Here is a 14,165-nt window from a genome sequence, read left to right on the forward strand (position 1 = left end):
AATCTAATTGAAACATATAGAATACTGAATGGCCTGGATAAGGATGTTGGAAAGATGTTGCCATTGGTAGGAGAGACTAGGACCCGAGGGCACAGCCTGACAGTATAGGGAAGATCTTTTAGAATGAAGATAGAGAAACTTCTTCAGCCAGAGAGAGTGGTGAATCTATGAAATTCATTGCCACAGATGACTGTGGAAGCCAAGTCATTGAGTATATTTAAGATTGAGGTAGATAGGTTCTTAACCATCAAGGGAATCAAGGGTTACTGGGAGAAAGCAGGAGAATGGGGTTGAGAAACTTAGCAACCATGGTTGAATGAGAGAGTAGACTCGATAGGCTGAATGGACTAATTTCTTCCATCTCTAACTTCACCTTTTACATGTGAATCCTGATCCACAACAATGTGGTCAATTCTCAACTGCCCTCTGGGTACTGGCCGAGCCAATAATGCCCAAAATTCCATGAATGGATTAATGTAAAGAGGTTATATAAACTGAAGGATATGATTCAAAAAGCAATGTAGAAAGAGGCGCATGGGGTACACGTGCATGAATCATTGAAGAAGAACAGGTTTAAAAAAATGGATTAAAAATGCTGGGCTTTAAAATCATGGCACAGTGTACAAAATCAACTATGAGAAAGTGAGGACTGCAGATGCTGGAGATCAGAGCTTAAAAATGTGTTGCTGGAAAAGCGCAGCAGGTCAGGCAGCATCAAAGGTACAGGAGAATCGACGTTTCGGGCATAAGCCCTTCCCGAAACATCGATTCTCCTGCTCCTTTGATGCTGTCTGACCTGCTGCGCTTTTCCAGCAACACATTTTTAAGCACAGAGTACAAAAGCAAAGAACATCAATACAGTTACAGGTCAGGATGCTGTGCTACTTTGGAGGGAGCATTTCAGTTGTTAGTGTTCCTATGCATCTGCTATCTTTATTTTGAGGTGGCGGAGGTCACAGGTTTGGAAGGTGCTGAACGAGCCTTCTAGAGTTAGTGCCGTTAATCTTGGAGATGATACTCACTGCTGCTTATAGTGCACCATTCGCGTGTGTTTTAGTGGATCTAGTGGGTGACTTCTTTTTGAATGACATCTTTGTTCCGAGAGGTGACAAGTCTAAATGTTGTTGGAGTTGTACTTATCAAGATAACTGGAGAATATTTCAGTTCTGAAGGGTTACTGGACCCAATTTCTCCACAGATACTGCCAGACCTGCTGAGTTTTTCCAGCAATTTCTATTTATGTTGGAGAGTATTTCATCATTGTCCTGATTTGTACCTTTCAGAGGGTAGACAGATGGGAGTCTGGAGTCAAATTGTTCCCCATAGAATTCCCAACTGCTGACCTACTCCTGTAGCTACAGTATTTACATGGCTGGTCGAGTTCAGTTTCTGGTCAAGATATTGTACTGCCTTTGAACATCAAGGGGTGATAGTTAGATTCTCTTCTGTTGGAGATGATCATTGCATTATACAAATGTTACTTGCCACTTAACAGCCCAAAACTGAATGTTGTCCAGGCCTTGTGGCATGCATGCAGGAACTAACTGCTGTCAGTATTGGATGTCATAACCTTAGTGCACAGAAAGAGGCCTTTCGGCCCATTGTATCTGCATTGGTCATTAAGCACCTGTCTACTCATTTTCTAGCATAGGCCCCTTGGCCTTTGTGTTATGGCACTTCAAGTGACAGATGTTACAAAATATACTGAACATCCCATCTTCTGAACTTATAATGGAGGAAAGGAAATTGATTAAGAAACTGAACATGGTTGGGCCGAGGACATGTATCCTGAGATCTGGGTCTGTGAGGGTCGCTGCTCAACAACCACAACCATCATTCTTTGATGTCACACTTGGTCAAATAGTACCTTACTGTCAGTGACATTTACTGTCGCCTAACATGTTCCCATTGGCAGAAGGGTCAAGAAACAGAGGACATGGTTTTATGGTGAATTGTAGTTGAGTGAAAGGCAGCATGCTGGGGGAGAAAATACTTCAATGCTTTAAACAATGTTATGAAATTCATAAAGTAAGGTGAAGGTGGCAGATTTAGTTGTGGTTTTCAATACAGAACTGGATGAGCATCTGTAAGGAGAAAAATAATTATAATGTCAACAGGATAAGGAGGGGAAGTGGAACTGGCTAAATTACTCAGTGTGCAAAAGGGGCTCAGCTGGGCAAATGGGCTCCTGTGCTGTAACCCTTCTATTCAGTTGACAATACCTTAAAGTGCTCCGTTGTACACTGGATAGCCAACAGAGAATAGTGACAAAGAAGGAGCCTGATGGCACCTCCAACAATGCAGCAATTCAGTCAACCCCAGCCCTGATTAGGTGTTCACTTCTGTAGATGGGGTTTGAACCCACAACCTACTGACTCAAGAGGTTGGAGTATTCCAACTGAGGTGAATCAGTATATATTCAGATAATTGCCCTGCTAGAACAGAAACTTTTCAATATTGTGAAAGCACAGTAAACGATGAAAGGTGATTTCTATTCATTTTCAAATTTATAAAGTGAGCACAGAATTCAGATTAGAGAAGAAATTTTCTCCAGAAAACAGGGAGTGTTTATTACAAGTGGCTACTGATGTAGCAATATTGAAAACAGAAAACAAACATTTTAAAAATATAGTAAAATAAGAAGAGGATTAGAAATTAACTGGTGTCAAACGGTTAGCGCTGGCACCAATGCAATGGCTTTCTCTATTGCTTCTAATGTAGCTGAACACAATACTGCTGGTTAGCCTGTCCTCCTCATTGCATTTAGCTTCAATTTTTGCAAGCTCTCCTGAGAATTTTCCTTTCACAGCTTACAGTAGCATGGTCAACAGTTGTGAAATCTTTGAATTTTCATCTACAGTACAGTGCAAACAAAAAGATATCAGTGCTTTCCTGAGTCAACTTAATATTAGCAACCCATTTCACACTAGTACACTTTTAGTGTGTGGGCCTATCACAGATCAAAGCTACATCACATACCACGAGAAAACACCTCCAACCTTTCAGGACAGTTTGTCAGACAAACCAAAAACCTATGTCAAACAATTTTACATAACAGGGTTTGATTGTCCCTAAAACACAAATAATTAATGCCACTGCAGAAATTGTTTTTCAAAAAAAAATATATCACACCCTGGAATGCTTAGAATCCAGCATAATTCATCACAGTTGTAGTACTTTTAAATATTTCCTTTGACATTATTGCACCGGACGGATTTCGACCTCTACTTTCTCTTCAACACACGATGTATCAGGATGGCTTACATTCTGCCGCAGGGTGATCTCTGGGCCCCCTCCATAAATGGAGCAAAAGTAGTACCAGGTCTCTTCTGAGATCTGGCCGGAATCAGCTCCTGGATAAGAAATTCAAGAAACATGACTTTGTATCAGACCGCAAGATTTCCTTTAACACCACACAGGACTGCCAATCTAGTAAAAGGCACCCACCCAAATAAAATAACCCAAAATGTTTTCAAGATTCCAAGTATTCACTAGGACAGGATGAGACTGGACAATCAAATACTTCACATGGCCTAGCTAGTTGGTCCACTGTTCTGGACTCACTGCAGATAATTTGCCTGGGTACTGCACTAGAATAGTGAGGTGGTTGTTTTTGATTGGCACAGACTTGATGGGCCAAAGGGCCGTTTTTTTCTGGACTGCAGACCTCTGACTCTGAGACTCATATCATAGATATTCCGATAAATAAAGACTCCTTGAGAGGCTTACTTCTTAAATAACTTGCATATTTGCAATGCATGTGCAAATCTCATACCATTCAATGACGATGATTTAAGCATGGCGTCGGTTGCAAAATGTTTCAACGGCGATTACAAAAAAGAAACACTATGTAAATACAAGCTTGTTTTTCTTGACTGCCTTGGACTTTAGACAAATATGAAGTGCCACCACAAGCTTGCTGACTGTCATATTGTGTATTAAAAGTCACTTAATATTAACTCTCAAAACAGCATCAGCACTATTTTGTGTCCCCTCCCTATAACACTAAATGGATTTATTTAACAGTTGGCTCAGAGTTAAAAGAGCAAGGTTTGGATATTTTATAATATGCTGAATACATACACATAACTCATGGCCAGGACTTCAGGTCCTTTTTTTTAAAAATTCACTTACAGGACATGGGCATCTCTGGCTGCCGGCTTTTATTGCCTGGTTTGCCCTTGAGAAGGTGATGGTGAGCTGCCTTCTTGAACTGCTGCAGTGCATGCATGTGTTGTATACAAATTCACAATGCCATTAGGGAGTGAATTCCAGGATTTTGACCCAGAGACACAGCAGGAATGGCAATATATTTCCCGTTAGAATGGTGAGGGGAACTTTTTAATCATGGCACCTGTTGCACTATCTAGATGGAAGTGATCACGGTATGGAAAGTGCTAAGGAGTCTTGGTAAATTTGTACAGTACAGGGCAACTGCCATATCTGCGGGTCCAGTTATCACGGTCCGAATATATTACGTGGAACATTCCAGAACCAGGGACCAGGGGGCTGCTGAATGGGTCCGCTACTATCCGTAGTTTCAGTCATCTATGGGACGTCTTGGAACGTATCCCCGCAGATACAGGGGACTACTATACTTCTCGGAGATAGTACACTGCTGCTAACTGAACATCAGTGGAGGGGGGAGCAGATGTTTAAATGATGTGGCACTAGTCATGCAGGTTGCTTTGTTCTGGATACTGTAAAGCTGCTTGGAGCTGCACTCCTGACTTGTGCCTTGATGATGATGGACAGGCTTTGGAGTCGAGCAGTGAGGTATTCACTGCAGGATTCCTAACCTGCTCCTGTAACCACTGTATTTATATGGCTAGGAGAAAATGAGGACTGCAGGTGCTGGAGATCAGAATGGAGAGTGTGGCGCTGGAAAAGTGCAGCAGGTCAGGCAGCATCAGAGTGGCAGGAGAATCAACGTTTCGGAAAAAAAACTCTTCATCAGGAATAAGGCTTGTGGGCCAAGGGAGCTGAGAGATAAATGGGGGAGGGGGAGTGGGAAGGTAGCTGGAAATGTGATAGGTAGATGAAGGTGGAGGAGGGAAGGTGATAAGTCGGAGAGGAAGGTAAAGCCGATAGACGGGAAGGAAAATGGGCAGGTTAAGAGGGTGGTGCAGAGTTGGAGGATTGGGACTGAGATAAAGTTGGGGGGGGGGGGGGTGGAAAGAGGAATTGGTAAAATCTACATTGATTCCATGTGGTTGGATGGTCCCAATGCAGAAGATGAGGTGTTCTTCATCCAAGCACGAGTGGTTTGGTGATTGAGGGTCCCAGGGCCTGCATGTCCTTGGTGAAGGCAAGTCCAGTCCAGTTTCTGGCCAATGGTAACTTCCAGGATTTGATGGTAGGAAATTCAGTGATAGTAACACAATTGAATGGCAAAGGACAATGGCTAGATTCTTTGTTAGCAATAGTCATTGCCTGCCATTTGATGGGGGAACAAATATTAGATGACACTTTTCAGCCCAAGCCTGGATATTATCGAGATTTTTCTGCATTTGGACATCCAACAGCTTCAGTACAAGAAGTTGTGAATGGTGTGGAAAATTGTACAACCACTCTGACCTTACGATGGAAGTAAGGTTGATGAAGCAGCTAAAGGTAGTTGGGCCTAGGACACTACCCTGAGGGATTCCTAGAGATGTCCTGGAACTCAGATGACAAATTTCCAACAACACACCATCTTCTTTTGTACCATGTAAGGCTATAAACAATATTCCCCAATTACATCAACTCCAGTTTTGCGAGGGCTCCTTAATTCCACACAGAGTAAAATAAGGCATAGATGTCAATGGCAGTCACTGTCACCTGACCAACTCTTTTCTCCAAATTTGAACCAAGATTTTATTGAGGACTGGAGTTGACTGCCTCGGTTACACCCACACTGGGCATCACTGAGCAAATACTGCTTGACAGCACTGTTGATGACATCTTCCATCATTGTACTAATGACCGAGGGTAGATATTGCATTTGATCCCAATAATGCTTCCAAGATTCTTCAAATATGAAACTGCAGTTGAAGATATGTGTGGAGACCGTCAGACGAATTTTCAGGTCTGGAATAATTTTCCTTGATAATCGATTCAGGAAAGCTACCCATATAGAATTTACAACACGGAAATAGGTTGCCCTTCTCCTTTGAGTGCTCAATTTAATCATTTTCAGGGTCAACCTTCACTTGATTATCCGCGAGTCTAAAACCCTACTTCCTTCCACCTCTTTTTCCATTATGTATTTATAGTTTCCAGTTTTGGACTACCATATCCCGGACACATTTTCTTCATATCTGTTCCAGTAAACACCATTGTTAGGTCACCACTCAACTTTCCCTTTTCTTGGGATAACAACCTCAAATCTTTCAACATTTCCTTTCAGACTATTATAATTAGAAAGCTTTGTACTTTCTCTAATCCCTTTTTATCCATTTCTTAACAGAGACCAAACCTACACACACTACCTCACATATGTCAAAGGTCAACACGAAGTATAAATAACATAATCACTTAGTTTTATTAAGAATAATCTGTGCAAAATAAAAAAACAAGTCCTACCTTGTTTTAAAGACATGTGGTTGCTTTTGCCAATAGCTATCTTGGCATTATCAATTGGACCAGGAGGCTCTAAGACATGAAAATAATTAAAAGTGTATTAAATCAGAGAAGACCCTTTGAAGTTATGCATAATCACTTATTAACTGGCCATTTATAGAAATGGTGCAAGACAGGTTTATCTATCACTATAAATGCATTTTGTAGACAACACATGTTGCTTTTTCTCATATGAAGTGAGATAATAATTTTTGTCTTGAAATGGAAAACCACAAAAGGACTAGCCTCCACTAGATCTATGATGCCCAACTATGATTCAAAACAAGTCTGGTTAGAATTAAATGAAACCTGAAACTGCAAATACCTAAATTTTTGAAAAAGATCATACTTGCTGGAGTAACCCACAAAACTGGTAAATTTACACTTCATGACATGTCACAAATAAATCTGGTTTAATTTATAAAGCAATTATTTTACTTTTAGCTTACATGATTTCGCAATTCCAAATAATACTTCAAAACATTTGCTCGACATGAACTTATAAAAAACACATCTTCTGTTAGAAGAACTGCAAGGCTATACTGAGAAATCCAGACACTAAACTCAGGATAACAAACAACTTCCTTGTGCTTAGTACGTTAGTTTGAGAGATAAGTATTTCCTGGCAGAAATACTTCAGTAGTAAATTGAGAAACTGCAGTCCAAAGTCTGAGGAGCAGGTTGAAAGTAAACAGAGATGAGATAAAGCAGCAAAGGGGACATTAAGCTTTTTTTCAAAAATCAAAAGTTGCACTGTGCAGAGAAGCCAGATGCAATAAGTGGCAAAGCTGAGCTCCTGAGAATAAACATATTGAGTGTGTGAATGCTGCGTGCGGCAAGTCTGGATTTCAACACAAATCAGGAAATAAACACCGACAACATGAAAATATTTAAAAGGAAATTTCTGGAGCATATGGACATTTAGAACACAGGCTTACCAATTAACGTGATTATTCCAACTTGCAACTTTCGTTGCTCTGCATTATAGCCCATGAATGAAATCTCTCATTAATCCAATTTGGTACAGATTGGACACAATATAGCCTAGTCTATGTTTTATAGAAAGGATATAGAAAGGGAGTGCAGAAGATGCAAGAGGGATTTCCTAAACATGATAACAGAAGGAAGGGGAAATACCATTCTGTAAAGGTTGAACAGGGTCTAGGAAACTGAGGACTGAGGAGTGGCCTAATAAGAGGATTTGAAGTTTTATGAAAGAGGTTGGTAGAATATGTGCAGGGCAGATGGTTACATTTGCAGGGGATTCTCCAGAACTAGGGAGTTATAAATGTAAGGCAGTCATTAATAAATCCAGCAGGCAATTCAGGAAAACCCTGAAGTGGTGAGAATGCAGAATTCATTATCACAAGGAGTAGCTCAGGTCAACATCACAGATGCATTATGGAGAAGCTAGGTAACAGCGAGGAAGGAAGGAATACACAGATACATTAATACAGTTAAAACAAGAGAGATGGGGCTGGTTACTGTACAGTATAAAACACTGGCATTGACCATTTCTGCACTGAAGACTTTGCAAAAAGCTTGGATTGCAACTTCAACACATGATAGCCCTGTCAGACCAGATACATAAATCCATCACGGGTAAAATCCTGGCCTGTCTCCTGCCCGGATGCCGAATTTTACCCAGAAACCCAGTATGCCTTCCGGCCATCCTGGAGAACTGTAGACATGGGTCTTCACGGCGACGCAAATCCAAGAAAAGCATTGCAAGCAAAATCTAGTATTGTTCTTCACCTTGACTGCCCTGACCGAAGCACGTGATTTTCTCTATATCATGAAGGCCTAGAATTTGCCTTCCGCCTTAGGATGGTGACGAACTTCAACAGCCAACTAGAGATGTTTGCATGACAACATGACTGCTGCTATCCTGAATGGAGCATCAGAAACTGACACCTTTTACATCCAGACCAGGTTCAACAAGGTTACGTAAATAGCTCCCACCTTATTCACTATTTTATTGAGTGTTTTAATTCACCTCATCCGAGGTGACCACTCAGCGTCAGCGTCCAAAGTTTCCAAATGGGAAGCTCTTCAACTTCTGGTCACTTCCAGGCAGAAACATGACGCCTGTCCACCATGGACATGCGCAACCTTCAGTTTACGATGACTGGTGCATGATGACTCACTTCACACAGGACCTGCCAAACTTGCTCAAACTTTTCAACACCTTGCACATGATGCCTGGCCTGCCCTTCAACATAGCTAAAAAGATGGTCCTCCATTAAACTCTCCAAGGCCAGGCGAGAATCACTTACACCACCTTAGCTGAGCCCTGGAGTATGTGAAACATTTCCCGATCTCAACAGCTACTAGTCCGAAAGGGACTGCTATCATTGAAGAAATCCAACACCAGGTCAACTGTGCAAGCACTACCTCGAGTTTGTGGCAAGCATTTGACAACAGGGATCTTTGGAGGTCAAAGGTCCTGGGCCATAAGACCATGCTCTAGACAGAAGTTTGCTCACTGAGCTGGAAGGCTCTTTTTCGGACGTTTCATCACCATACTAGGTAACATCATCAGTGAGCCTCTGATGAAGCACTGGTGCTATGTCACACTTCTTATTTATGTGTTTAGGTTTCCTTGGGTTGGTGATGTTATTTCCTGTTCTTTTTCTCAGGGGGTGGTAAATGGGATCCAAGTCAATGTGTTTGTTGATAGAGTCCCGGTTAGAGTGCCATGCTTTTAGGAATTCTCGTGCGTGTCTCTGTTTGGCTTGTCTGAGGACAATGTGTTGTCCCAGTCGAAGTAGTGCCCTTCCTCAGCTGTATGCAAAGATACTTATGAGAGGGAGTCATATCGTTTTGTGGCTAGTTGATGTTTGCGTATCCTGGTGGCTAGTTTTCTGCCTGTTTGTCCAATGTAGTGTTTGTTACAGTTCTTGCAAGGCATTTTGTAATCCTTCCTGAAGATATGGTCTAGCTGATTTAAACCCGGCTCTTAAAAAAAACAGTTCCGATGGATAGACCGTTGCTAACAAGTGTGTGAAAACTGCCTTCTTTGGCAGGTTCTCTTCTTCCAACTCTTCACAGGCCAACACTCGACACTCATTATCCAAAGGAAAAGATACAAGGATAGGCTTCAAGTTGCCCTAAAGAGATAGGACTGATTGAGAGGAAAGAGCCGCTGACTGCTCAGCGCAACCTGTCCTCATCCATCGAGGCTTTAAGCCATGAAAACGCTCAGTGACTTGACAGTGGAATGGCAGCAAAGAGACAGAGATTGGTGAAGGAAGCCAAACTGGGACTGCAAATTTCATTTCCCTACTTTCAAAAAAACAAATTGTGGATCCAAAACTGGGCTCCTCTGTAATCTGAGGACACATCTTGCCTGAGAGATGTCATCCTCAATTCTGAGGAACCACTGATGGAGATGGTCTGAACATGAAATCTGAACCAAACTAAAGGCTCTGAAGAATGGATAGATCAAATATTTAACTGCACCAATATATCGAAAATGGATGCCAAAAACGAGCTGCGTTCGAGCCCTGGCCAGAGGAAATATTTTTGTTTCCGCTCCTATATTTATATATTCTAATGCCAAGTTATTCTCAAAGCATCATCTACTTGGAAAGTAAACAGGAGTTTAAAAAAACATTTCTGGAGTACAAATTAAGACAACTGCCAAAATAACCAATACGTTAGTGAATATTACATGCTTACCATATTATAGTTTACATACCATTTTCCTTGCCTTTGACAAATCCTTCCCATTCTCTAAACCAATGCATGCTAATACAATAGATAACAGAAGGTGATTCTTCTTCCTGGAAGGCTTTGTTTAGCTATATTAAGAGAAACAAAATTTCAATTATTTTATCTGTCGCATTTCACAATCTTGCCAAATGCAAATAATGCAATAACAATGTGAACGAAATAAGCGTTAATTTATTAAAAAGATAGAACACTTTCATTTATGACTTGAGGATGTCCTAATCGATAGCCAATTAAATATTTTTATAAATACCTGTTGTCATTTAACCAATGTAGGAAAATCTGTAGTCAATTTGCACACAGCAAGGCCCCACAAAGAGTAATATAATCTGATCAGTTAAATAGCTTTGAATTATGTTGAATGAGGGGTAATTGTTGGCCAGAATGGAGAATACCTCTCGTGAAATAATTCCATGTGATCATAGTTTACCCGACAGCAGAACACGTGACATCTCATGTGCACATGCTCTGCTGTGTCCACTTAGAAAATGCACTCAGTTCCCTGGAATAAGAAGTGAATCAACTGCCTTCTGACTAAGATATAGACAGCTCTGCCTCCAGCTGTCTATGTACATGTGTGCAAATGGCATGTAAAATGCCACATCGTATTTCTTATGCTTGCCTGCCTGAATTGCGTCCTAGAAATGGAGAACAGAGAAACAAGAGGATAATAAGTCGAAATGACACAACTCACTGGGGCACTATGTATTATGGAGGAAAGTGAAAATCAAGAATGGAGGGGAGGAAAGACAAATTAAACAGCTATTTTGGGGAGAATTCAGATTTGGAGGATGCAGCAATAAACAAAAAGTCAAGGGTGCATTGGAATCAAGTGACAGATCAGAGTGCAGGATGCAAAGCTGGGGAGAGTTGTTTAGACACAACAGTGGAGAGGCTACAGAAGAAATTCAAAACGATAAAGTTAAAATTGGATTGTTGGATAGAGTGAGGTAATGTAACCCAAGGAGGATAGAAGTTATTGTTAAAATGGGGAAAATCAAAAATAAACAAACAGTGGCGAGCTAGTGTAAAACATGAAGATTGTCGAGAAGAGAAACAAGTTGCTGAAGGTTTTGTTCTGAATCCATCGAGACGAATGGAAAAATGCCAAACGCCCAGAATTTATATCACAACAGGAAAAAGGCTCTGATGGGTTGCTAAGTTGACGCTGATTGGCATAGGTGTTGCTGTGGGGAAACCAAGAGGTTCACCCTGCAACCTGAAAAAAATTGTTCAAGATTGGAATACATTATTTTTGTTTGCAGAGAGCAGGCCCTGCATATGAATGTATGTTGCTTCCAGAGTGTGTAAACGAGTGGCATTACTGATTATCTTAAACAACTATTAGTGTGCTCAGGATTGTTGAAATTTGGCAATCTTGAGCTGGTCCTACTGCGTGCAAGACAAAAAAGCTTGGACATCAAGACAAAAAGTTTCAGCAAAGTCAAAAATATCAAATCTATACTTCAGTTTTATGGCAACATATCGTACTCTAATGCTTCAGCAATTTCAATATTTTAAAAATATCATGCTCTATGGACACCTCCGGCAAAGTCAGGATTCATTACCCATTACTAATTGCTCTGTGAAATATGAATAACCTTTTTGAACCACTGTATTTACTGATCAGTTCACCCACAATGCGTTCAGCAGCATTTTCCGTCACGCAAGAGATTCCCAGCCTTCGCAAATTTTGATTTGTCCAAAACCCAGCAGACCAATTTCCCACAAATAAATGCAAAATACAGTGGATGCTGAAAATCTGAAATGAAAAGTAGTGCCGGAACAAGTCAGCAACTCAGCAAGTCCAAAGGACCATTGGACACAGCAGGAGAAGTAGGCCATTCAGCCCAATGAGTCTGCTCCACCATTCAATGAGATGACAACTGATCTGATAGTCTTCAACTCCACTTTCCTATTTCCCATAACCCTTGATTTCCTTACTGATCAAAAATCTTGAATATACTCAACACGTTAACTTTAACATATGTCCATAGGAAAAAAATAATGCATAGATTCACTACTCGCAGAAGAGAAATTCTTCATCTGTTTGAAAATGTATGACCCTTTATTCTGAGATTACACCCACTTGTCCTAGACTTTTCCAAAAGGGGAAACAACCGCTTTGCATTTACCCTGTCAACTCCCTTAAGAAGCCTGAATGTTTTATAAGGTCATCTCTCATTCCCTAAATTTCAATGAGTATAAGCCCAAACTACTCAACATCCCCTCTAAAAACCACTGTATCTTTTATCAGCCCAATGAACCTTCTCTGGATTCCTCCAACGCTAAGTTTTCCTTAGATTAAAGGGGCCCATGACTGATCACAGTATTCCAGTTGTCACTAACACATGTAAAATTTCTCTGCTTTTATATCCCATTCCCTTTGAAATAAAAGCCACATTTTATTTGTTTCCCCCCCCGCAACCCCCCCCATTACCCATTAAATTTAGATGCTAGTTGTGATTCATTCACAAGGACAAACCTCTCGGTGTGGTAGCTTTCTGCAATCTTCTCCATTCAAATAATATGTAGCTCCTCTGATCTTCCTCCCAAAATGCACAATCTCACATTTTCACACATTATAATTCCATCTGCTAAATTTCTTCCCTACTTGCTTAACCTGTTTCAATCCCTTGCAGACTCTATCACACTCACCATTTGCCTTCCTATGTATTTGTGTAACCAGGAGCATGGGTGGAGAGAGAAACAGTCAGTCAATCTTTCAAGTCCTGCATAATTCCTCTTCAGAATTGTAGATTCCAAAAAAAAATGTCACAACGGACTCGAAACAAGTTAATGTTTCTCTCTCTCGCTACAGATGCTGCCAGATCTGAAATTTTACAAAATTGTTTTTATTTTAGCCAGATTCCTCATTGAATTGAATTTATTGTCACATGTACTGAGGCACAGTCAAAAGCTTTGTCTTGTGAGCAATACAGGCAGATCACAGAGTTAAGTAGCAAAGTAAATAATAGGTAAACAGCAGCAAAAACAAAAACACAGGTATAGGCGAATGTTAAGAGTTTGAAAGTCCATTCAGTATTCTAACAACAGTAGGGTAGTAACTGTTGCGAAACCGGCTGGTGCGTGTGTTCAGTGTTCTGTACCTTGTCCCCAACAGTGGAAAAATATGGCCAGGGTGGGATGGATCTTTGAGAATGCTGGCGGCCTTTCCTTGACAGTGGGTCTGGAAGGTAGATTCTATACATGGGAGGTTGGCCTTTGTGACTGTCTGGGCCAAGTTCACCACCCTCTGTAACCGTCTCCGGTACAGTTGCCATACCAGGTAATGATGCATCCAGACAGCATGCTCCTGATGGCTCACCTATAAAAATTGGCAAGGGTATTTGCCGTCATGCCAAATTTCCTCAGCTGTCTGAGGAAGAAGAGACGTTGTTGGATCTTTGTAACCAGTGCATCCACATGAATAGTCCAAGAAAGCTTGTTGTGGTTGACCACTCCCAGGAGCTTGACACTCTCCACTCGTCCCACCTCTGTGTTGTTAACGTGTAGGGGGGAATGTGTAACATCCCGCCAAAAGTCAATAATGAGTTCCTTGGTTTTGCCAGCATTGAGAACTAGGTTGTTCTCCATGCATCATTTTTCCAGGTCTTCCCCACCTGCCGTCTGTAGTCTGTTTCGTCGCCATCGGAGATTCGAACGACTATGTTGGCATCATCAGCAAACTTGTAAATGGCATTAGTCTGGTATTTGACAACACAGTCATGGGTATACAATGTGTGCAGTAGGGGCTGTGTAAGCACCCCTGGGGGACTCCAGTGTTAAGTGTTAGTGACAATGAAATATTGCCCTCAATCTTCAACGACTGT

The 14,165-nt window shown here is 41.1% G+C and overlaps 1 protein-coding gene across 3 annotated transcripts in view; it reads right to left on the reverse strand.

Moving 5' to 3' along the window:
* Window positions 1-816: 816 nt before the first annotated feature.
* The window catches only part of usp33 (ubiquitin specific peptidase 33), a 94,409-nt gene continuing 81,060 nt past the window's right edge, over window positions 817-14,165 (reverse strand). For all 3 annotated transcript variants that reach the window (XM_060830628.1, XM_060830627.1, XM_060830629.1), the window contains 3 exons: window positions 10,301-10,403; window positions 6,565-6,633; window positions 817-3,353 (listed from right to left, as the gene is read on the reverse strand). In XM_060830628.1, the coding sequence (XP_060686611.1) occupies window positions 3,199-3,353; window positions 6,565-6,633; window positions 10,301-10,403 (327 nt within the window). In that variant the 3' untranslated portion in view covers window positions 817-3,198. The remainder of the gene's footprint in view (window positions 3,354-6,564; window positions 6,634-10,300; window positions 10,404-14,165) is intronic.

Source organism: Hemiscyllium ocellatum, chromosome 9 (genome assembly GCF_020745735.1).
Source record: "Hemiscyllium ocellatum isolate sHemOce1 chromosome 9, sHemOce1.pat.X.cur, whole genome shotgun sequence".
Lineage (NCBI taxonomy): Eukaryota > Metazoa > Chordata > Chondrichthyes > Orectolobiformes > Hemiscylliidae > Hemiscyllium > Hemiscyllium ocellatum.